General features: G+C 60.7%; 1 protein-coding gene across 6 annotated transcripts in view; it reads left to right on the top strand.

The window, feature by feature from the left end:
- The window catches only part of PSD4 (pleckstrin and Sec7 domain containing 4), a 45,324-nt gene extending 22,169 nt beyond the window's left edge, over window positions 1-23,155 (top strand). For all 6 annotated transcript variants that reach the window (XM_073325345.1, XM_073325342.1, XM_073325346.1 and 3 more), the window contains exons 3-16: window positions 3,260-3,338; window positions 4,998-5,451; window positions 12,143-12,322; window positions 12,595-12,675; window positions 13,190-13,302; window positions 14,056-14,114; window positions 15,898-15,987; window positions 17,120-17,163; window positions 17,429-17,595; window positions 18,286-18,356; window positions 18,790-18,935; window positions 19,581-19,725; window positions 20,686-20,829; window positions 22,456-23,155. In XM_073325345.1, the coding sequence (XP_073181446.1) occupies window positions 3,260-3,338; window positions 4,998-5,451; window positions 12,143-12,322; window positions 12,595-12,675; window positions 13,190-13,302; window positions 14,056-14,114; window positions 15,898-15,987; window positions 17,120-17,163; window positions 17,429-17,595; window positions 18,286-18,356; window positions 18,790-18,935; window positions 19,581-19,725; window positions 20,686-20,829; window positions 22,456-22,707 (2,025 nt within the window). In that variant the 3' untranslated portion in view covers window positions 22,708-23,155. The remainder of the gene's footprint in view (window positions 1-3,259; window positions 3,339-4,997; window positions 5,452-12,142; window positions 12,323-12,594; window positions 12,676-13,189; window positions 13,303-14,055; window positions 14,115-15,897; window positions 15,988-17,119; window positions 17,164-17,428; window positions 17,596-18,285; window positions 18,357-18,789; window positions 18,936-19,580; window positions 19,726-20,685; window positions 20,830-22,455) is intronic.
- The last annotated feature ends 380 nt before the right edge of the window (window positions 23,156-23,535 follow it).

The following is a 23,535-nucleotide window of genomic DNA, read 5'->3' as shown; positions in this document are numbered from 1 at the left end:
GTGCCCCCCAGTCACACCCCTGATCCGCCCCTTATGGGCCCTGGGGGGCAGAGAACAGCTACAGCACAGGGTGCTCTGGCCATTCCCCCGACCCACCCCCTATGGGCCCTGGGGGGCAGGGAATAGCCACAGCGCAGGGTGCCCCAGCCATGACCCTGATCCACCCCCTATGGCCCTAGGCGCAGGGCTCCACACCAGCTGGGGAGGCCCCTACAGAGGTGGGAGTCTGAGGGGGCCATTTACACCCACCCTGAGGCCTGTTTAGTGTGTCAAACCAGTGCGAGGGGAAACCGGGCCAGGGAATGGGGTTTGGGCCAGCCCCTCAGCACCGGCACCGTGGGGCAGCCCCTGACGCGCGGCTTGCCTGGGCTGAATTCTGACCTCAGCTCCATGGAGGGCCCAGATCGCCGTGCCTGTCGGGCTGCGTGCTCGGCCCTCCCCAAGCCCTCTGGCCAGGCTCTAAGTTTAAAGGTGGCCGGCGTGGCTGGAGCCTGGCTCCAACAGGGCACTGCCCAGCATCCACCTTCCTGTGGATTGTTTGCAGCCGGTGGCTTGGCGTCTGGCCAGTCTCCGGGGTGGGGCTGGGGATGAGGCAGCCGGCCTCGTGCGTCAGGCTTTGCCGTGGGGGTGGAGTGTCAGCCATCCTGCCGGGTCAGGGGGGCGTCAGGGGCAGGGTGACACATTTCTGGACTATTTCCCGGGAGCAGCACCAGGAGGAGCTTGGGATAGCTCCAGTGTTGGCTTTCCTGCCATTGCAGTGACCGGGGGAGGGGGATGACCAGGTTGGGGTGCTGAGGCTGGAGTGATGGGTCGCTTGGTTCAGGGGCCTGGTTCTCAACCAAGAGGAGCAGCGGGCACTGAGCGCCTCTGGAGCTCAGGCCCCAGCATGAGGCTGAGATGATGCTGCCCAGCGTCTGTCAGTCTACAGGGATGCTGCTGGGTAAAACCCGAGGGTGTCGAAACCAGACATATCCCCCGAGCTGCTACTGACCCAGGATTGCTAGTGGGGGGAGGAGTTCCTCAGAGCTTGTTCTCACCACTCCCACCAGGACTGGTCATGTTTGTATTACCATTACCCTTCGGGGCCCCAGTCACAGACCAGCACTCCTCTGTGCTAGGCACTGTACTTTTCTATTGCTATTAGAGGTATTATGGTAGTGCTTAGGCGCCCCAGTCACAGACCAGGCCCCCGTTGTATGTTCCATTTTCCACATATGCCAGGCTCAATATCTTCATAAATGATCTGGAGGATGGTGTGGATTGCACTCTCAGCAAATTTGCGGATGATACTAAACTGGGAGGAGTGGTAGATACGCTGGAGGGCAGGGATAGGATACAGAGGGACCTAGACAAATTGGAGGATTGGGCCAAAAGAAATCTGATGAGGTTCAATAAGGATAAGTGCAGGGTCCTGCACTTAGGACGGAAGAACCCAATGCACAGCTACAGACTAGGGACCGAATGGCTCGGCAGCACTTCTGCGGAAAAGGACCTAGGGGTGACAGTGGACGAGAAGCTGGATATGAGTCAGCAGTGTGCCCTTGTTGCCAAGAAGGCCAATGGCATTTTGGGATGTATAAGTAGGGGCATAGCGAGCAGATCAAGGGATGTGATCGTCCCCCTCTATTCGAAATTGGTGAGGCCTCATCGGGAGTACTGTGTCCAGTTTTGGGCCCCACACTACAAGAAGGATGTGGATAAATTGGAAAGAGTCCAACGAAGGGCAACAAAAATGATTAGGGGTCTGGAGCACATGACTTATGAGGAGGGAACTGGGATTGTTTAGTCTGCGGAAGAGAAGAATGAGGGGGGATTTGATAGCTGCTTTCAACTACCTGAGAGGTGGTTCCAGAGAGGATGGTTCTAGACTATTCTCAGTGGTAGAAGAGGACAGGACAAGGAGTACTGGTCTCAAGTTGCAGTGGGGGAGGTTTAGGTTGGATATTAGGAAAAACTTTTTCAGTAGGACGGTGGTGAAACACTGGAATGCGTTGCCTAGGGAGGTGGTGGAATCTCCTTCCTTAGAAGTTTTGAAGGTCAGGCTTGACAAAGCCCTGGCTGGGATGATTTATTTGGGGATTGGTCCTGCTTTTGAGCAGGGGGTTGGACTAGATGACCTCCTGAGGTCCCTTCCAACCCTGATATTCTATGATTCTCCCTGGATGAACTACATCTCCCATGATTCATCATGGTTTCACCTCTGACTGAACCACATGCTGTCTCATGGGAATCATATGAGTGCAGGTGCATGCTGGGTGATGTAGTCCAGCCAGGGAGCCCCGCCCATCCAGCACAATTGAACAAGAGGTACCAGAACTATAACTCCCATGAGGCACCATGGCTCCATAGACAGATGTGGTTGAACGTTGAACCGACCCGAAATGTTTCAGCATTTCCAAATTGACATTTTTCTGACCTTTTCAGTCTGCAAAAAACGTCAGCATTTTCGCCTTCTATCCCAATTCAGGAGCAAAACCGATGTAGAAATACCAGGATACTGGGATTTCTGCTCAGCTCCCATCCAGCCTTGTGGGTCAGGTTAGCCTGTCGCCAAAGAGTACAGAGCAGAAACAGAGACAGGCAAGGGCTGGGCTGTTGCATTAGAGAGGAGAAGAAGGAGGGAGATGGCAGAGGGCTGTAAAACAGAGTGAGAGAGATGGGGAGAACAGCAGGACCTGCCGTTTTGCGTAATGCCCCTGCCAGGAGACAATCAATGAGTGTTAAAGGCAGCGAATGAAAAACACACACAGTGCCTAGTTAAGCTGTGGAATTCCCTGCCACAAGAGATCACAAACAAAAGAGGCTCAGCAGCAAATCAGGCTTGGTTACCTTCAGTCATGTTATAAACCCTCCTGCATCAGGGCCTGAGCCAGCCACTCATTAGCAGGGCCTGGCAGAAACTTCCCCTCCGGGTTGGTGATTTCAGAGTCGGTTATTGTGGAAGTTTCGCTGGTGCCAGCCATGGTCGGGGCCAGGAGCGTGGGCTGGGAGGCCCAGTGCACGTCGTTCCCGGGCAGGAGGGTTAAGCAGGCGTGGGGATGGGATGGATCCCCCCACAGTGTTTTCCAATGGAGCTTGGGCGTCTCTTTCTAAAATCTGGGTGCCCTGGGCTGGATTGTCCACCTGCGTTGTGCAGGAGGCCAGGCTGGATCAGAGAAGCCGCACCCGGCCTTACCAGCCAACTCCCTGGCCCCTGCTCTGTTCCCGGCAGTTCTTGGGCTCCTGCAGATCTTCTAATGTGTCTTTCCTTGTTCTCCAGGCCCCGCCCCGCCCCCCCGACCAGCTGGCAGATGGAGCCGTCTGCCGCCCCCCGGTTCTCCTGTGCAGTGTGGAGTCGGGTGAGTCCTGGGACCATTCGGGGACGAGCCGGCTGACTCACGGGTGAAACCCAGCTGTTCCGCGATTGCTCTTACCTGGCCTACAGGGGGTGGGGGGCTGGCTGTGAGACCGAATGTGGGGGGAGACTGTACCCCATCTGCTGCTGCTGGTTCCTGGCCTCTCTGCAGCAACTGGTGCAGCCCCTGTCCCAGACGACACTAGGCTGGGTGGGCCATGGGTCTGAGCCAGTTGGGCCAGGCCTGTATGCCGTGCTTAAAGTGGGGGGTCTGTCATATTCTACGGAAAAGAAAGGGACATCACATCTGCCTGCCTCCCTACTTCCCCTCTGTCCTGCCCCCACCTCATCTGTTCTGCCCCCCCACTTTGGGGAAGGGTTGCAGGGCTCTTTAGCTGCCCCCTGCCCTTATATGAGAATGGTGTCAGCTCCTGGGGGGCGGGGGGGAAGAGCTTTGCCAGATTTCTATTGGCTGCTCTTGTGGAGGAGTCAGTACTGAGGGGAAAGCAGCCAATCCGAGTGTCCCCGGGCAGGGCTGGCATGGGCTCAGCTGGCTGGAGTTGCAGGGATGTAGCTGTGCGGTCTGTGGCTCCGTGAGCCCAGCCCCTGGCTGCTCCCTGCCCTGACAGCTCCATGGCTGGGGTGGGGCTAGCGGAGAGACGGGGGCTGGATCCCTGCAGCCTGATCTGACCCCTCTGGCCTAGCCACTGCTCTCCGGCTGGACCCATACCCTCCTGCATGGTGCCACACCCGCTAGGGATTTGGCCCTGTATCGCAGGCGGGAGGCTGGCTGGGGCCATGGCAGCTGGGGGTCTGGCCCCATATCTCAGGCGGGAGGATGGCTGGGGTCACGGCAGCTGGGGGTCTGGCCCCGTATTGCAGGCGAGAGGCTGGCTGGGGCCACACCCACTAGGGATCTGGCCCATATCGCAAGCAGGAAGCTGGCTGGGGCCACGCCAACTGGGGGTCTGGCTCATTTCGCAGGCGGGAGGCTGGCTGTGGCTACGCCAGTGAGGGGGGTCTGGCCCCGTATGGCGGGCGGGAGGCTGGCTGGGGCCACGGCAGGAGGGGTCTGGCCCCGTATGGCGGGCGGGAGGCTGGCTGGGGCCACGGCAGGAGGAGTCTGGCCCTGTATCACGGGTAGGAGGCTGGCTGGGGCCACGGCAGGAGGGGTCTGGCCCCGTATCGCGGGCGGGAGGCTGGCTGGGGCCACGGCAGGAGGGGTCTGGCCCCGTATCGCGGGCGGGAGGCTGGCTGGGGCCATGGCAGGAGGGGTCTGGCCCCGTATCGCGGGCAGGAGGCTGGCTGGGGCCACGGCAGGAGGGGTCTGGCCCCGTATCGCGGGCGGGAGGCTGGCTGGGGCCACGGCAGGAGGGGTCTGGCCCCGTATCGCGGGCGGGAGGCTGGCTGGAGCCATGGCAGGAGGGGTCTGGCCCCGTATGGCGGGCGGGAGGCTGGCTGGGGCCATGGCAGGAGGGGTCTGGCCCCGTATCGCAGGCGGGAGGCTGGCTGGGGCCACGGCAGGAGGGGTCTGGCCCCGTATCGCGGGCGGGAGGCTGGCTGGGGCCATGGCAGGAGGGGTCTGGCCCCGTATGGCGGGCGGGAGGCTGGCTGGGGTGCAGGGGCTGTGCTGGGACCATTGGTAAGTGGACTCTTCCCGCAGGTCTCAGTGGTGCTCTGGACCCACCTGAGGGCGGCTTGCTGTTTTCAGCTTCTGGCACCTCTGTGATATCGGCCCTGCTGCACGAGGAAGACTGGGACCACCCCAGCCCCTGCAAGCTCCGGCCCCCGAGTCCCCCTGCGGGCGGAGGCAGCCGGAGCCCCCAGGTCTCCCAGCAGCACACCTTGGAACCTGCTCAGTGCCAGGAGGTGGATTTGGGGCTGCCAGCCCCTGGCTGTGGCAGCCCGGCTCCCCCCTGCCTGGTGGCGAAGGCATCCCAGAGCACTTCCTGCCCGCGAGGGGAAGTCACCGAGGCTGAGTCCCCGGCTGAGACGCTTGACGCAGCGGAGGGGAAGCCGGGCGGCACGGCACAGGGGCAGGAGATGGAGGAACTATCCCCCGCGCTTGGAGATGAGCCTGTGCTGGAGGAGGAGGGCAGGCCGGAGCCCACCTTGGGGTAAGCCAGCTCGCGAGTCTGGCCACGGGGAACCAGGCGGGAGGTTGTGGGGCTCTGGCAGCCACGACATCCTCCGGCTGTGGTTAGGCACCGGGGCTGAGCTGAGCTTTGCACTGTGAAGGCTGAGATGAGAGCTGGCAGCCATTTGGCGAGCGCTCCAAGAGGGTAGAGATAGCTGAGAGCTAAAGGAACTTGCTACGCATCCGTCCATCCATCTGTCTATCCAGCCATCCCCAGACCCCGCGCCCCTCGATCTAGCTATCACATGGGGGAGGGATAGCTCAGTGGTTTGAGCATTGGCCTGCTAAACCCAGGGTTGTGAGTTCAATCCTTGAGAAGGCTATTTAGAGATCTGGGGCAAAAATTGGGGATTGGTCTTGCTTTGAGCAGGGGGTTGGACTAGATGACCTCCTGAGGTCCCTTCCAACCCTGATATTCTATGATTCTATGTTACTAGCTATCCAATGCATCTGTCTTTCTCTAATGAGGTGCCCATCCCCGGAGCCTCTGGGCTCCAGCCCTGCTGCCTCTCACTATGACCAGCTCTCTGCTTTCTCCCACCTTCTGCTGCCCTTTCTCTCTCCCTGGCTCTGTCTCACCCTCACATCTGACCAGCCTGATGCAACCTCCGAGCTGGCTGCTGGTCCCTGTTGGGCTGGGCTGTGGGCGGGTGCAGGCTGTCCTGGCCAAGCCCTTCCAGGGCAGTGAATCTGAGCTGTGGGCTCCCAGGAGACATTGACCCTGTGGGCTTTGCCAGACGATGCCTCACTGACTCCAGCCTCAAGCATTGACTTCGTAGGGTGCTGCAGGGCACCCAGCCAGCCCCCACACTCCCAGCCACAGCATCGCTGTCTGTAGTGCAAATCCCCTCAGCTGGGGGGCTGTCAGCCACCAGCCAGACTGGTACGGACAGGTCACTCACTGGGCTGGCATCATGCTCAGCACCTTGCCCCTGGCACCAGTGAGGTTATTGTTCTTATTTACTAAGTGTATTAGGGTAGCACCTAGGCACCTCAGTCAAGGGCCAGGCCCCCATAGATCAAGGACTGTATCTGATTTATTAGGTGTATGATGGTAGTGCCTAGCAGCCCCACACATGTGATTTATTAGGTGTATTACGGTAGTGCCAAGGTGTCTAAGCCCCAGGCCACGCCCCCATGGTGCTAAGCACTGTAGGTGATTTATTAGGTGTATTACGGCAGTGCCCAGGCCAGGTCCCCCGTGGCCCCTGGCACTGTACATTATTAGGTGTATTACGGCAGTGCCCAGGCCAGGTCCCCCGTGGCCCCTGGCACTGTACATTATTAGGTGTATTACGGCAGTGCCCAGGCCAGGTCCCCCGTGGCCCCTGGCACTGTACATTATTAGGTGTATTACGGCAGTGCCCAGGCCAGGTCCCCCGTGGCCCCTGGCACTGTACATTATTAGGTGTATTAGGTAGTGCCTAGCAGCCCTGGTCACAGGCCAGGCCCCCATGGCGCCGGGCGCTGAACAGACCCAGAGCAGAGACGGTCCCCGCCCTGAGAGCTGACAGGCCCTGCGCTATGGTGCACAGGACCCATCCAGAGTGCTGTGCAGAGTTCTGGGAATGCCAGGAGGGGAGCCGGTCCCATGAGCCCCCCCGGGCTGGATGGTGTGTGGGGAGCCCGGCCCTCCAGGCCAGGCCGAGGGGCAACTAGAGTTGTGAAGCGGGGCAGCACCCAGCCCTTTCCCAGCAGTGCTGCTACCCCCTGCCTGTGGGGCCATGCTCCTCCCCAGAGCCCGGTGTATTGCCCAGTGCATTGCCCAGCCCTGCGGCCCTGGGCTGTTAACCCTTTGGAGCTGGTGCACCTTGGAAGTGGGGCATAGAGAGCATGGTGCGGAGGGTTGCCATGCTCCCACCCCAGAGCTGGGCTCCCTCTTCTCCCTCACCAGCCTGCCTCTGGCCATCACCCCACACGCAGCCCCCAGCCACGCTGCTGATCTAGCTGCTGACAAACCCGCACACTCAACCCCTCCCCTGCTCCCAGCCATTTGCCCGCCTCTTCACCCCCACGTTCCCTCAAGAGGGTCCAGCCTCCGCCCCACAGCTGGCCCCCATGCAGTGTCCTGGGGCCTTCCAGCCCAAGAACCCAGCTGCGGGCCATGTGGGTTTAGCCCAGGCTGTGGGGGATGCCCATGCATCCTGGCAAAGTGGGTAGCCCGCATCTCCTCCCTTCGATGCCAAGAGCTCCCACCGGGTCCAGCAGGGCACAGAGCGCCCCCAGCAGCCCTACGCATGCGCTGCAAGGGTTAACGTCCAAACCAGTCAGCCAGATACCTGAGTCAGTGCCGGTGACCCAAGCAGCTTTGCTTTCTCTTTCTCTCTGGGATATCCACCCCAGCCGGTGCCAGCCCTCTGTTGGCTGCTACTCTAATCCCTGGTTACGCCCCAGAGTGTAACCGCATGGTGCTGGTTCAGAAGGGCGCCGGGGGAAGGGGCTTTGCTGGAGTGTAACCGCATGGTGCTGGTTCAGAAGGGCGCCGGGGGAAGGGGCTTTGCTGCTGTTAGGATTATTCTCCCAGGCAGGACTTTGTCCCCTGCCCTCCCCAGTTTTACTTGGCTCACAAGCTGAGCTGGGTGGAGAGGGGAGATTAACACCAGGTGACATCGCTGTGAATTCCTTCTCAGGGCAGCTCAAGGCAGAACACCAGGGCTGAGCACAAAGCCAGGCTAGGGCCGTGAGGGTGGATGCAAGACAGCTCTCTCTGTTAGCCAAAGACTCAAAAAGTAAAAGCAGGTTTTTTTTAAAGTCCATCAGAAGCAGGAAGCTGCTTAACAACCAGTGGGGCCACTGGACGATCTTGATGCTAAAGGAGCACTCAAGGACGATAAGGCCATTGCAGAGAAACTAAATGAATTCTTTGCATCGGTCTTCACAGCTGAGGATGTGAGGGAGATTCCCAAACCTGAGCCATTCCTTTTAGGTGACAGATCCGAGGAACTGTCCCAGATGGAGGTATCATTAGAAGAGGTTTTGGAACAAATTGATAAATTAAACATGAGTAAGTCACCAGGACCAGATGGTATCACCCAAGAGTTCGGAAGGAACTCAGATGTGAAATTGCAGAACTACTAACTGTGGTCTGTGACCTATCGGTTAAATCAGCTTCTGGACCAGATGCCTGGAGGCTAGCTAATGTGACGCCAAATTTTAAAAAGGGCTCTAGGGCTGCAGGGGCGGTGCCTGCAGGCACAAGGGCAGCAAGCGAAGCCTCCCTGCTGCCCATGCGCCTAGGGCTGCACTGCAGGGACCTGGCGGCCGCTTTCTGGGAGCCGCGGTAAGTGCTGCCAGGACCTGCACCCCGAACCCCCAGCCCAGCCCGGAGTCCCCTCCCACACCCAAACTGCCTCCGGAGTCCACACCCCCCAACACCCGAACCCCCAGCCCAGCCCGGAGTCCCCTCCCACACCCAAACTGCCTCCGGAGTCCACACCCCCCAACACCCGAACCCCCTGCCCAGCGGCTTATTAACGCCTAGGCTTGCAAATTTGCAGGGGCAGCAAATTTATAAGAGCAGCCAGAGGGTGCTTCCCCCGGCACCGGTTTGCGCCCCCGGCCCCACCCCAACTCCACCCCTTCCCCGCCCCCATTCCCCACCCCCTCCCTGCCCCTATTGGTCCCCTTCCCCAGATCCCGACCCCGGCCCCACCTTTGCTCCTGAGTGCGCTGCCTTCCCCCCCTTCGCAAACCTGTTTCCCGCATAAGCCCTGGCAGGGAGCGGGGAGAAGCAGGACCCGGTGGCGCGCTCAGGGGTGGAGGCGGAGCGGAGGTGAGCTGGGGTGGGGTGGGGCGGGGGGGCACCAATTATTTCAGGGTCTAGGGGCAGCAAAATCATTAATCCGCCACTGTCCCTGCCCCAGGCCTGAGTCCCCTCCTGCACCCCAAACCTCTCCTCCCAAGTCTCACCCAGAGCCCGCACCCCCAGCCAGAGCCATCACCTTTACCCTGAACCCCTCATTTCTGGCCCCACCCAAAGCCTGCACCCCCAGCCTAGAGCCCGCACCCCAACCCCCATGCCCCAGCCCGGTGAAAGTGAGTGAGGGTCAGGGAGAGCGACTGAAGGAGGGAGGAGGGATGGAGTGAGTGGGGGCAGGGCTTCGGGGCAGGGGTGTTTCACAGAATCATAGAATCACAGACCATCAGGGCTGGAAAGGACCTCAGGAGGTCATGTAGTCCAACTCCCTGCACAGAGCAGGACCAATCCCAACTAAATCATCCCAGCCAGGGCTTTCTCAAGCCTGACCTTAAAAACTTCTAAGGGGATTCCACCACCTCCCTAGGTAACGCATTCCAGTGTTTCACCACCCTCCTAGTGAAAAAGGTTTTCCTAATATCCAACCTAAATCTCCCCCACTGCAACTTGAGACCATTACTCCTTGTCCTGTCATCTGCTATCACTGGGAATAGTCTAGATCCATCCTCTTTGGATCCACCTTTCAGGTAGTTAAAAGCAGCTATCAAATCCCCCCTCATTCTTCTCTTCTGTAGACTGAACAATCCCAGTTCCCTCAGCCTCTCCTCATAAGTCATGTTTTCCAGACCCCTAATCATTTTTGTTGCCCTTCGCTGGACTCTCTCCAATTTATCCACATCCTTCTTGAAGTGTGGGGCCCAAAACTGGACACAGTACTCCAGATGAGGCCTCACCAATGTCGAATAGAGGGGAACGATCACATCCCTCGATCTGCTCGCTATGCCCCTTCTTATACATCCCAAAATGCCATTGGCCTTCTTGGCAACAAGGGCACACTGCTGACTCATATCCAGCTTCTCGTCCACTGTCACCCCTAGGTCCTTCTCTGCAGAGCTGCTGCCAAGCCATTCGGTCCCTAGTCTGTAGCGGTGCATGGGATTCTTCCGTCCTAAGTGCAGGACTCTGCACTTGTCCTTGTTGAACCTCATCAGATTTCTTTTGGCCCAATCCTCCAATTTGTCTAGGTCCCTCTGTATCCTATCCCTCCCCTCCAGCGTATCTACCACTCCTCCCAGTTTAGTGTCATCCGCAAACTTGCTGAGGGTGCAATCCACACCATCCTCCAGATCATTTATGAAGATATTGAACAAAACCGGCCCCAAGACCGACCCCTGGAGCACTCCACTTGACACCGGCTGCCAACTAGACATGGAGCCATTGATCACTACCTGTTCAGCCCGACAATCTAGCCAACTTTCTACCCACCTTGTAGTGCATTCATCCAGCCCATACTTCTTTAACTTGCTGGCAAGAATTCTGTGGGAGACCGTGTCAAAAGCTTTGCTAAAGTCAAGGAACAACACGTCCATCACTTTCCCTTCATCCACAGAGCCAGTTATCTCATCATAGAAGGCAATTAGGTTAGTCAGGCATGACTTGCCCTTGGTGAATCCATGCTGACTGTTCCTGATCACTTTCCTCTCCTCTAAGTGCTTCAGGATTGATTCCTTGAGGACCTGCTCCATGATTTTTCCACGGACGGAGATGAGGCTGACAGGCCTGTAGTTCCCAGGATCCTCCTTCTTCCCTTTTTTAAAGATGGGCACTACATTAGTCTTTTTCCAGTCTTCCGGGACTTCTCCGGATCGCCATGAGTTTTCAAAGATAATGGCCAATGGCTCTGCAATCACAGCCGCCAATTCCTTTAGCACTCTTGGATGCAACGCATCTGGCCCCATGGACTTGTGCACGTCCAGCTTTTCTAAATAGTCCCGAACCACTTCTTTCTCCACCGAGGGCTGGTCACCTCCTTCCCATGCTGTGCTGCCCAGTGCAGTAGTCTGGGAGCTGACCTTGTTCGTGAAGACAGAGGCAAAAAAAGCATTGAGTACATTAGCTTTTTCCACATCCTCTCTCACTAGGTTGCCTCCCTCATTTAGTAAGGGGCCCACACTTTCCTTGGCTTTCTTCTTATTGCTAACATACCTGAAGAAACCCTTCTTGTTACTCTTAACATCCCTCGCTAGCTGCAACTCCAGGTGTGATTTAGCCTTCCTGATTTCATTCCTACATGCCCGAGCAATATTTATATACTCATCCCTGGTCATTTGTCCAATCTTCCACTTCTTGTAAGCCTCTTTTTTGTGTTTTGTGTTTGATTTTGTGCAATTAGAAAGTTGGCAACCCTAGTGGGGCCTGAGGCCCAGATCCTCAGAGATATTTAGGCTCCTGATTGCCAAGGGGAATTAGGAGCCTAACATGGAGGATCTGGGTCTAAGTAAGGTCACATGGGGAATTGAACCCAGGTTTCAGGCTAACCACTTGACCAGCCTTCCTTTCACAGACTGCAGGTGTGCGCTCCTCCCAGCCCTACTCCCTGACGGCTCTTTGATGCACACATGAGCTGATATAGGATTTGCTCACCCCTAATGGGGAAGCAGGATGAGAACCCAGCTTCCAAACCGCGGCCTTGGCCCCATGAGCTAACAAAGAGAGCTCAGAGGCAGCAGCCGCCGTAGTAGGACTCTTAATCTCACTTATCCACAGACCCGTGTCTGAGCGCCGCGCACAGAGGGGCAGATCACAAGACCCCACGCGCCACTTACACTGCCCAGCGGGGGGGTAGAGCTGGGCCTCGCAGCCAGTGCCTCCCCTCCCAGCAGGCTGCTGCAGAAGAGGGCTGGACTCAGCCATGGGGAGGGCAGTGATGGGAGGGGCCTCCCCTTGCTGTTGACACCGCCATCCGCCCCCTCAGGTTTCCCAAGGAGGAGGACGCAGGGGAGAAGCCAGGAGACCTGGAAGTGTTGCAGCCCGACGGGGCCCTCCTTGCCAACGGGGCCTCTGGGGACCAAGGGGCAGCTCAGCGGCTGGCAGCAAGGCTTTACCACCTGGACGGCTTCAAGAGGTCGCAGGTGGCCTCCTACCTCAGGAAGAAGTAAGGACTTAAGTGACGTTTCGGGCAAGATGGATGGTGTTCTGGAGTGCCCCCTACTGGGAGGGCTGGAGTAGCCAGGAGCTCCCCCCACAGCCAGTGCCCTGCCCCACTCCCCACAGTGCCCAAGGCTGGGGCTGGAGTAGCTGGGAGCTTCCCCCACAGCCAGTGCCCTGCCCCGGCCCCCCACAGCGCCCCCTGCTGGGAGACGCTGGGGCTGGAGTAGCCCGGAGCTCAGCTCTGCACTGCTCTGATCTGCATGTGTTGGTTCCCAGCAACGAGTTCAGCCGGCAGGTGGCGGAGGAGTACCTCGCCTTCTTCCAGTTCAGCGGGCAGACTCTGGACCGGGCCCTCAGGTAAGGGCACCGCAGACCCGTCCAGAGCGTTTCCCAGGGGAGCAGCATGGGACGAAAGCCTGCAGGGAGGGGGGCAGAGGGAGGGGACGCTCAGGGCAGCGCTATTAATTCCTCATCTCAGCATCGGACCATGCTGCTGATGACCGGACCTAAGGCCAGCCAGAGAGGGCCCCATGGTGCCAGGCCCTGGACACACAGCGTACTGGACAGTTCCCACCCCAAAGAGCTGACAAGCTAAATAGGGCAGATGTGGGGAGGGGGGGCGGGGATTGGAGCAAACAGCTGATCAGCCCCAGGCAGAGAGAGCCCCCAGGCTACACATCTCTGGGTCCGGGGAGGCAGAGTCCCTGTTGCACGGGCCTGGGGCCACAGGGGGCCAGGGGCTGTACAAACATACCTGGGGCTGCAGAGCAGCAGACGAGCGGCATGCGCAGGGTGGGGAGAGGAGAGGATCCAGCCAGTCTAGGTGCCAGCTGCAAGTCTCTCCGGGTGGTGTCTCCTGTGTGCTGGGCAGGTCCTTCCTCAAGGCCTTCGTGCTGACTGGGGAGACGCAGGAGCGGGAGCGGATCCTCAGACATTTCTCTAAGCGCTATCACCTCAGCAACCCCGACGCCTTCCCCTCGGCAGGTGAGCTCCCCGGGCCCCCCACATCCCCGCCCCGGCTCACAGGCACCCTAGGGTCTGACGTATCCTGGACCTGACACTGTCACTCACTCCCCACGGGACCGGTGCTGCTCTGTGCCTCAGTTTCCCCACCCCACTAGGAGGCAGTGATTCCCATCCCTCCTCTACAGGGTGCTTGAGAGGCAGGACCACCATGCTTCTAAAGAGCGGCAATGCACCCGGGCCAGCGCCTGGCAGCCATGAACCCTCCCAGCTCCCGGGCCATTCAGAGTGCTCACAGCACCTGCCACCTCTGGGCTGGAACCAGGCAACTGTTTAACGGTACCACAAGGCTGCAGGCCAGTTTAAGACAGGAAGTGAAGAGTGCTGCCCACAGGAAGCTTGAGGGAGGGGTGAGGGTTAGGGTTAGGGATGGTGGGGATGAATGGAGCTGGAGTTTGGCTGGGATGCCCAGGTTTTCTTCGGAGCCCCGGGATGAAGGTGTTTTGGGATTCCCCACTGCCCCCACACAAATGCCCATGATTGCCCTGCCCTACCTCCACCCCAGCACTCAGTAGATGGCGGGGGAGGAGCTGTGCCACTGAGAGCTGGGATTGCTTGCCGGGAGGTTGCCACGGTGCCTGCCTGGGAGAGGTGCCGGGTGGGGCGATCTGTGCCCTGGAGGGGTGTGGGACCCCTGCTGTCCACACCCAGTGGGCTCTGCAGATGGACCCCCAGGCTGGCTCCATGCCAAACACGCTCCCTCTCTGCCCCTAGATGCTGTGCACACCTTGACCTGCGCCGTCATGCTGCTCAATACGGACCTGCATGGGCAGGTAAGCCCAGGGGCACGGAGGGGTGGGGGGGTTCAATGGGGATCTCACCAACCAAGCCCAGAGTGTGGCCTGACTGGCCATGCCAAGGCGGTGTCCAGAGCTGGGCTGTTTCGTGCAGTTGGGCACAGAAGGGGAATGGGGTTGGTAGCAGGACGTGCCCTCTCCCCGGTGGTTCCCATCGGTGAGTGCTTTGGTGCGAGTGTGCAATGAGATGGGGGGCTCAGCCCATCTCCAGCAGGGAGGGCTCACGAGGTCCTGGGCCATGGAGACAGAGCTCCGCCTCGAAGGGCGGGGTGAGGACTGGGGTCAGATGGCTGTGCATGTTCTGGGATTCAGCAGCGGGGGGGAAGGGATGGTCCGTCCATCTGGCCCTTTTCGCCAGCGCCAGTCACTAAGGGAACCGATTGCATGAAAAAGCAAGGCTAAAAAGCTTGTTAGCAAATCGGCAGGCTCAGTCCGGGGCGGGACAGGCCTCCAGTTAGCGCGCACATGCGTGGACACAGGCTCCGTGATCTCACACATACTCGTGTGCCCAGCCGTCTGGATGCCTGCCCAGGCGTTGCTCATGGGTTTGTGCATGCTAGAGTATGCCCGTGTCACGCGGGAGGGAAATCCTTGGAGCTGGGGCTGCCCACTGGTTTTGGCTGGCATTTCACTTTACTGGGTGGGTCTCCTTGGCCCTCACCTAGCTGTCCCTGGTCACACTGTGGGTGCCCCAGGGACACCCACTCTAATCCCAGCACTGCTCAAGGGTCCCATTAGCCTTTGGCTGATCTGGGGAGTTGGGCAGTGCAGCGACTGGTCCTGCAAACTCCCCTTCTCCTGCTGCTCTGGGAGTCACCCCTGGTGCCTGACCGTGCCCAGCTGTGCCCCGGCAGCTGTTCTGTGTGGGACCCCAGGCCTCGTACCCAGGAGGAGCTGTGCCCGTGATTCACCCTGGGGCAGGGGAAGGTCACCCCTGAGAACAGCACCCCCCGCCCAGATGCATCATGGCTCCATGCTGCAGCTCCAGGGCAAAATGCTGTGTGAGTGTGGGCACAAGGTCCTGGGTATGCACGCATGTGAATCACACAGGTTGTTTGCCCAAGATCGAGCATGTGTGTGAACAGGGGAGTGCCTGTGTGCAGAAACACGGGCTTGGAGGGATGTGCCCAAGCAGGCTCCAGCACAGACCTGGCCCCCGGACTCCTGGGTTCTGCTCCTTCCTGCCACCCCCCCTCGCTTTGTATTCTTAGGGGCAAGGAGTGATTTAAGGGGAGGCTGCCCGTCACTGGGATAGCCATGTTGTCACTGGCAGGCTAGCAGTGAGAGGGGAGCAGGGCCCACCCCCCAGCTGAGTTGTCAGCCGGCAGGATGGAACCGTGGGCGCCTCCTCCGTCAGCCTGTGTTTGTGGCCCTGGCCAGCACTACAGGGGGCCAGACATGGCACAGCTGCCCTCTGCTGGCTGGATGTAGCACCATGTAACAGTGTGTCATAGCCCCGGCGCAGCTCCCCTCCAGGGCTTTGGGAGCAGCAGGCTCTGAGTGCTAGAAAGATCATTTGGCTCCATTATCCAGGCTGTGTGGGGTCAGTGCCCCTGGGCCTGGTGCTGGCCCTGGCCTGGGGTGGGGAGGACATGTGTGGGAGCCATGTGCGCTGGGCAGCACGAAGTGCCACACGGGCACAAACCCAGCCCTGTTCTCACTGTGATCCACGTTTCTCCCACCCCTGTGTGCGTCTCCCACCCCTGTGTGCGTCTCCCATCCCTGTGTGCGTCGCACCATCGCCCCCTTGTGGCTGCAGAACATCGGCCGCAGCATGACCTGCCACGAGTTTGTAACCAACCTTGATGGTATGAGGGACGGGCAGAACTTCCCCAAAGATCAGCTCAAGGTACTGAACCCCTCGGCCAGGCGAGCTGGTGCTGCTGGTGTCAAGAGCTTCTGGCCTGCATGCCAGCTGAGGGCCTGGCGGGCCCCAATACCTACCCGGCTGTGTGTCCACCCACTGCACCCTCCATCTGGTCACCTGTCTGTCTGTCCATCCTGCCACAAATATGTCCATCCACCCCCGTATCTATCTACCCTACACACTCTATCTATCTATCTATCTATCTATCTATCTATCCCCATCGACCCCCTCTATCTAATCTATCTATCCCCATCGATCCCCTCTAGCTAGCTATGCAGCTATCTATCCTCATCGACCCCCTCTAGCTATCTATCCCCATCGACCCCCTCTATCTAATCTATCTAGCTATCCTCATCGACCCCCTCTAGCTATCTATCCCCATCGACCCCCTCTATCTAATCTATCTAGCTACCCCATCGACCCCCTCTAGCTATCTACCCTCATCGACCCCCTCTATCTAATCTATCTAGCTATCCCCATCGACCCCCTCTAGCTATCTATTCAGCTATCTATTCCCATCGACCCCCTCTATCTAATCTATCTAGCTACCCCATCGACCCCCTTTAGCTATCTACCCTCATCGACCCCCTCTATCTAATCTATCTAGCTATCCCCATCGACCCCCTCTAGCTATCTATTCAGCTATCTATTCCCATCGACCCCCTCTATCTAATCTATCTAGCTATCCCCATCGACCCCCTCTAGCTATCTCTACCTATCCCTGGCACCCTGCCCCCAGTGTCTGTGCTGCATGGGGTGGGGAGGGTGACAGGGCTCCACGTGGCCCTGTGTGGGGGAGGAACCCGGCTAATCCCAGAGCCCAGGCCCATTCCTGCCATGCCCTTGGGGAGACAGCCCAGGGAACGGACGTGGGGTCGCGGTGATTGCAGCAAGGGTGACACCCCCTCCGATGGGGGTGCCCAGCAGTCCTGGCGAGGGCTGTCCCTGCAGAGCCTGGCTGCGGAAGGAAGAGCCCTGCCCAGGGTAGCGCCAGAGGGAGGCAGGGACCCCCGGCTCTGTGGCTGCTAGGGGGCAGCGTGCGGCCTGCCCCAGGCAGGGGGCGGGGCTCTCAGGGGGGCGTGGCCACTCTGACGCCCTGTTGCTCTCCTGGCAGGCCCTGTATTACTCCATCCGCAACGAGAAGCTGGAGTGGGCCATGTGAGTACCCGGGGCCCCGCCAGCCTCCCACTGCCCCCGCTGCCTGCAATGGTCCCTCCCGGGAGCCGTACAGCCTGGTCCAGCCCCCATTCCACCCGCTGGTCAATGGCATGGTCCATTCTGATGGGGGGAGCCACAACCTGTTCCATTCTGACCGTGGGGAGGCGAGGGGGGGGACACAAACCCCGGCCTGTTCCTTTCTGACCCCGGGGGGGCACCTTGCCAGCCCAGCCTGTAATGCCGGGCACTGTGGCTCCCCCTGCAGGGACGAGGAGGAGCTGGTCAGTGCCCTGACACCCCGGCCGCCCAGCACCCCGTCCAGCCGGAAGAAAAGTAACCCCTTCCTGACGCTGACCCAGGACGCCAAGGCCACCACGTACAAGGAGGGGCAGCTCGCCCGCAAGGTGCACGCTGAAGCCGATGGCAAGAAGAGTGAGTGTCATCCGTCTCCCCGGCAACCAGCAGGGGGCGGAGCAGTGACACCCATTGCCTGGCAACCAGGATGGGGGGGGAGTGACATCCGTTGCCTGGCAATCAGCATGGGGGCAGGAGTGACACCACCAGCGCAGTGGGGCGGGGTGATGCCTGTCGCCCCAGCAACCAGCGCAGGACAGTGACACCCATCACCTGGCAACCAGCGCAGGGGGGAGGGGTGATGCCTGTTGCCCCAGCAACCAGTGTGGGACAGTGACACCCATCACCTGGCAACCAGCGCAGGGGGGAGGGGTGATGCCTGTCGCCCCAGCAACCAGCGCAGGACAGTGACACCCATCACCTGGCAACCAGCGCAGGGGGGAGGGGTGATGCCTGTTGCCCCAGCAACCAGCGTGGGACAGTGACACCCATCACCTGGCAACCAGCGCAGGGGGGAGGGGTGATGCCTGTCGCCCCAGCAACCAGCGTGGGACAGTGACACCCATCACCTGGCAACCAGCGCAGGGGGGAGGGGTGATGCCTGTCGCCCCAGCAACCAGCATGTGCGCGTGTGTGTGTGACGCTTGTCACCCCGGGAAACCAGCATTGGAGGGTGACACCCATCACGGGCTGGGGCGGGTGGCGGTCTCACCCTCCCTGGGGCGGGAGGGGCTGGGGTCTCACCCTGCATGACCTTTGCCTTTCCAGCACCCTGGGGGAAGCGAGGCTGGAAAACCTTCTACACGGTGCTCAAGGGGATGGTGCTCTACTTCCTCAAGGTAATGCTGGGGTCCTGCTTTGGGGCTGGGGGTGTGGGGAGTGGTGGGCAGTGCCATGGGGTTGGGGGTGCAGGGAGGGGGGTGGGCAGCGCCATGGGGCTGGAGGCATGGGGAGAGCAGCCCTTAAGGGTCTAATCCCCAGCCCCATCCCGTGTCTGGGGGATACCATATCTAATGTGGCTTTGGGGGCTCTTTGTGGCTCAGATCTGTGTCTCCCTGATGGCCAGTGGGAGCCCCCGGCAGACACCAGCCAGGCCCAGCACCCCTGGCCCAACCCACGGAGCAGGAGCGCCCTGGGAGCAGGTCCCTGGCATGGGGGCACAAGGGGCAGGCAGTGGGGGCAGACGGGCTGTGCCAGGCGGGGGCTAGGGCTCTGGGCAGGGCTGTCTGCTCCCGCCTCTTGGCTCATGCTCCATGTGCCCCTTCCTCACAGGATGAGACCCGGGTTGACGTGCCAGGCATGGAGGAGCCGATCGGGGTGCACCATGCACTAGCCGAGAGAGCCTCCAAGTACAACAAGCGGCCACATGTCTTCCGCCTCCAGACGGCCGACTGGCGCATCTTCCTCTTCCAGGCGCTGTGAGTGCCCCCCAGGCATGGGACCTCCCGCCCTGGGTACACTGTCCCCATCCCGGGCTCATCCCCCCAACCAGGGGATGCTGCCCTCTTCCCTGCCTTGGGCACGATGCTCCCCGTCCTGCCCTTCTCCCCTGGGTCAGGGCACACTGCCCCTCCCCACCTGGGCACGCTATCCTCCCCACCTGAGTACACTGCCCCCATCTTGGGCATGCAGCCCCATCCCCCTGTCCCGTCCTGGGCACGATGCCCCCCCGCCCTGTCCTTCTTCCCTGGCCAGGGCACACTGCCCCCCACCCTGTCCTGGACATGCTGCCCCCGCTGCCCCACACCCTGAGGCACACTCTCCCTGCTCCTTTACCTCAGTCCCCCCTGTCCTGGGGCCTGCTGCCCATGCCACCCCGGGAGCACTACATGTTACATGGCTCTGCGTTCCTAGCAGGAGCTCTGCCCATGCCCCTCACTCCCGACCCACAGCCCCCACTGCATCTGCCCTGGGAGCTGACCACAGACTGGGACCCAGCCAGGGGCAGCCAGTTGGAGCCTTCACCCCTGAGAGTCTCTGCTCCCACTCAGGCCCCAGGGCGTGGCCTCCTCCCAGAACCCACACCCCAGTCTCTCCCTCTCTCCTCCCTCTCTCCTCCCCAGAAGCGCCGAGGAGATGAGCTCCTGGATCTCCCGCATCAACCTGGTGGCCGCCATGTTCTCATCTCCGCCCTTCCCGGCGGCTGTGGGCTCCCAGCGCAAGTTCATCCGGCCCATCCTGCCCACAGCACAGAGCCGCAGCTCCCTGGTGAGCTCCCCGGTGCTGACACCCGTGGTTATGGGGCAGGGCTGCCCGAGTGACTGCCAGTGACGGGACCCCCAGGGCTCCTCCGCGACTGCCAGCCACGGGACCCCCAGCCACTGCCAGCCATGGAACCCTCAGTGACGGGACCCCCAGGGCCCTCAGCGACTCCCTGCCACGGGACTCCCCAGACCCATCAGCGACTGACAGCCATGGGACCCCGAGGGCTGTCAGCGATTCCCCAGTGAAAGGACCCCCAGAGCCCTCAGCGACTGCCAGCCACGTGACCCGCCAGCCACGGGACCCCCAGGGCCCTCAGCGACTGCCAGCCATGGGACCCCCCAACCACGGGACCCCCAGGGCCCCTCTGCGACTCCCAGCCATGGGACCCCCCAGTGATGGGACCCCCAGACCCATCAGCGACTGCCAGCCATGGGACCCCCAGGGCCCTCAGCGATTCCCCAGTGAAAGGACCCCCAGAGCCCTCAGCGACTGCCAGCCACAGGATCCCCCAATGATGGGACCCCCAGGGTCCCTCACTGATTCCCCAGCACCGGGACCCCCAGGCCCCTCAACCACTCCCAGTGATGGGACCCCCAGGGCCCCCAGCAACGGGACCCCCAGGCACCTCAGCGACTCCCAGTCATGGGACCCCAGGCCCTCTGGTGGTTTTCTCCCCAGCCTGAGGGGCTCACTGACAGGGGCATCTTCCTTGGCTCAGTTTTGCCCCCTGGTGCCCCCCCCCCCCAAGTACCCCCCATGGGCTCTGCCCCTTCGTGGATTTGTGGGCCCATCAGAGCACCATAGGTGGTGGCTTGATCAGCTTCCCGGCTCAGCCCATGGCGGCCCTGTGCCCCATCGATTGGCTGCTTGTCGTGGCATCCCCTCCACCTCAGTGGCTGTGGTTCCCATGGAGGGTTCCTGGCATGTGTGGGGGACCCCTTGACTGAGCCCGTGTCCCGGCAGGAGGAGCAGCACCAGGCCCACGAGGGGTGGATGGACAAGTTCTCTGACGAGCTGGGTGAGCACCAGCGGAACCTGCCCGACAAGCGGGGCCGGGGTCGCGACCTGGAGGAGTATCGGCTCAAGAAGGAGTATCTGCTCTATGAGGTGGGCACTGCCCTGGGGGCGGGCACGGAGGTCGCTGTGTCATAGAATCACAGAATATCAGGGTTGGAAGGGACCTCAGGAGGTCATCTAGTCCAACCCCTTGCTCAAAGCAGGATCAATCCCCAACTAAATCATCCCAGCCAGGGCTTTGTCAAGCCTGACCTTAAAAACCTCTAAGGAAGGAGATTCTACCACCTCCCTAGGGAACCCATTCCAGTGCTTCACCACCGTCCTAGTGAAAAAATTTTTCCTAATATCCAACCTAGACCTTCCCCACTGCAACTTGAGACCATTACTCCTTGTTCTGTCATCTGGTACCACTGAGAACAGTCTAGATCCATCCTCTCTGGAACCACCTCTCAGGTAGTTGAAAGCAGCTTTCAAATCCCCCCTCACTCTTCTCTTCCGCAGACTAAACAATCCCAGTTCCCTCAGCCTCTCCTCATAAGTCATGTGCTCCAGTCCCCTAATCATTTTTGTTGCCCTCCGCTGGACTCTTTCCAATGTTTCCACATCCTTCTTGTAGTGTGGGGCCCAAAACTGGACACAGTACTCCAGATGAGGACTCACCAATGTCAAATAGAGGGGAACAATCACGTCCCTCGATCTGCTGGCAATGCCCCTACTTATACAGCCCAAAATGCCGTTAGCCTTCTTGGCAACAAGGGCCCACTGTTGACTCCTATCCAGCTTCTCCTCCCCTATAACCCCTAGGTCCTTTTCTGCAGAACTGCTGCCTAGCCATTCGGTCCCTAGGCTGTAGCGGTGCATGGGATTCTTCCGTCCTAAGCGCAGGCCTCTGCACTTGTCCTTGTTGAACCTCATCAGATTTCTTTTGGCTCAATCCTCCAATTTGTCTAGGGCCCTCTGTATCCTATCCCTACCCTCCAGCGTATCTACCACTCCTCCCAGTTTAGTGTCATCTGCAAACTTCCTGAGGGTGCAATCCACACCATCCTCCAGATCATTTATGAAGATATTGAACAAAACTGGCCCCAGGACCGACCCTTGGGGCACTTCGCCAGATACCGGCTGCCAACTAGACATGGAGCCATTGATCACTACCCGTTGAGCCCGACGATTTAGCCAGCTTTCTATCCACCTTATAGTGTCCTCAGTAGGGACAGCTCAGAGCCAGGGGGCTCGACCGGGCTGCTGTGCTGCGGGGAGCAGTGGGCGGGGGCTCAGCAGGGGAGTGCTGTGCTGCAGGGTGTGGAGTGGGGGCTCAGCAGGGGGCAGAGTGAGGGCTCAGCAGGGGGCACTGGGCTTCAGGGGGCAGAGTGGGGGCTCAGCAGGGGGCAGGGTGGGGGCTCAGCAGGGGGCGCTATGCTGCTGGGGGAAGGGCAGGAGCTCAGCAGGGCGTGGGATGGGGCCTTAGCAGGGGGCACCGGGCTGCGGGGGGGCAGGCTCAGCAGGGGGTGCTGGGTGGAAGGGGGTGAGGTAGGGGCTCAGCAGGGGGCACTATGCTGCTGGGGAGGGGACTAGCACTAAAGGGAAGATCTCAGGGCACCCCAGGCTGGGGACCCGTGCCCCACCCCCGCCATGCTGTGTGGCTGTTCCCCTGCCTGGCGTGTTGCCCCCCAGAGCTGGCTGCAGCCAGGGCTCACGCTGCGCTCGCCCTTGCAGAAGCGCCGCTATGAGACCTACGTGAAGCTGCTGGAGGCGCGGCTGTGCGGGGGCTCCGAGGAGCTGGAGCAGTGGGAGGCACGGCTCGGGGGCTCCGACTCGGCTGACGAGGGGCTCGGCCTCATCAAGTCGCACTCCAGCCCCTCGCTCAACCTGGACCCGCCGCCTGCCGGCGTGAAGGTCAAACGCAACATCTCGGAGCGCAGGACGGTCCGGAAGATCATCCCCAAGCGCAACAAGCAGCTGCTGTGACCCCCGCCAGGGCGCCCAGGGACACCCCCCTGGCACTCGCCGCAGCACAAGGTACGAGCTGTCGCCCGGACTTGAACCCATGGCTCAAGGGACACGATGGCACCAATAGCACGGAGCCCCCAGGTGGCGCCAGCATCTCAACAATGGGGGGGTGATGAAGGCACCAAGGGTGGGTGCCCCCCCGGGGGTCCCAGCCCAGGACTCTGAGCCACCCTGCCCTTGGAAAGGGAAGGGCACCGGGCTCTGTCCATGTGTCCCCTCCAGGAGGCAGCGCTGCTCGATGGACCTGGACTGGACTGGGGGGTGCCTGGTGCAGGACGGTCCATTCCGCCGGCTGAGCTGGGCTCTGGGACCCCCCCCAGGGCACTGCACCCCCCACGCCGTCTCCTGATTCCTGTTCTCAGAGACTGGCAGCCGCCAGAGCAATAAACCAGAGCGAGCCATGGAACTGTGCCCAGGCTGCATGGGGAGGGGCGGGGACACGGGGCTGTTCCCTCCTTGGGCAGCATGCCCCACATAATGCAGGGCAGCGGGGCTGGGGAGGAGCGAGGGGACAGCCAGCGCTCTGGAGGAGCTTGGTCAGCCCATGGACCTGCCTTGGCAAACTCCCACGCTGCTCCATCGCCATGGACCCAGTCCTGCAGCGAGGGCTGGGCAGCACGTCACACTGATGGGCGATGGGCCTATGGGTGCTGCGATGCCCTGGTGATGTGTGCCGGATGGATACGGACTCCCCACCCTCGCCCCACTCTGCCCCCACTGGGCCAGAAGGCCCCTCCCCGGCTGGAGAGCCCTCCAGTGATCAGCAGGGCGGAGCCGAGCTGCCGG

The sequence above is a fragment of the Lepidochelys kempii genome, chromosome 26, assembly GCF_965140265.1.
Source record: "Lepidochelys kempii isolate rLepKem1 chromosome 26, rLepKem1.hap2, whole genome shotgun sequence".
Lineage (NCBI taxonomy): Eukaryota > Metazoa > Chordata > Testudines > Cheloniidae > Lepidochelys > Lepidochelys kempii.
The sequence above is the reverse complement of the archived record's forward strand: the minus strand, read 5'-3'. Positions and strand labels throughout refer to the sequence as shown.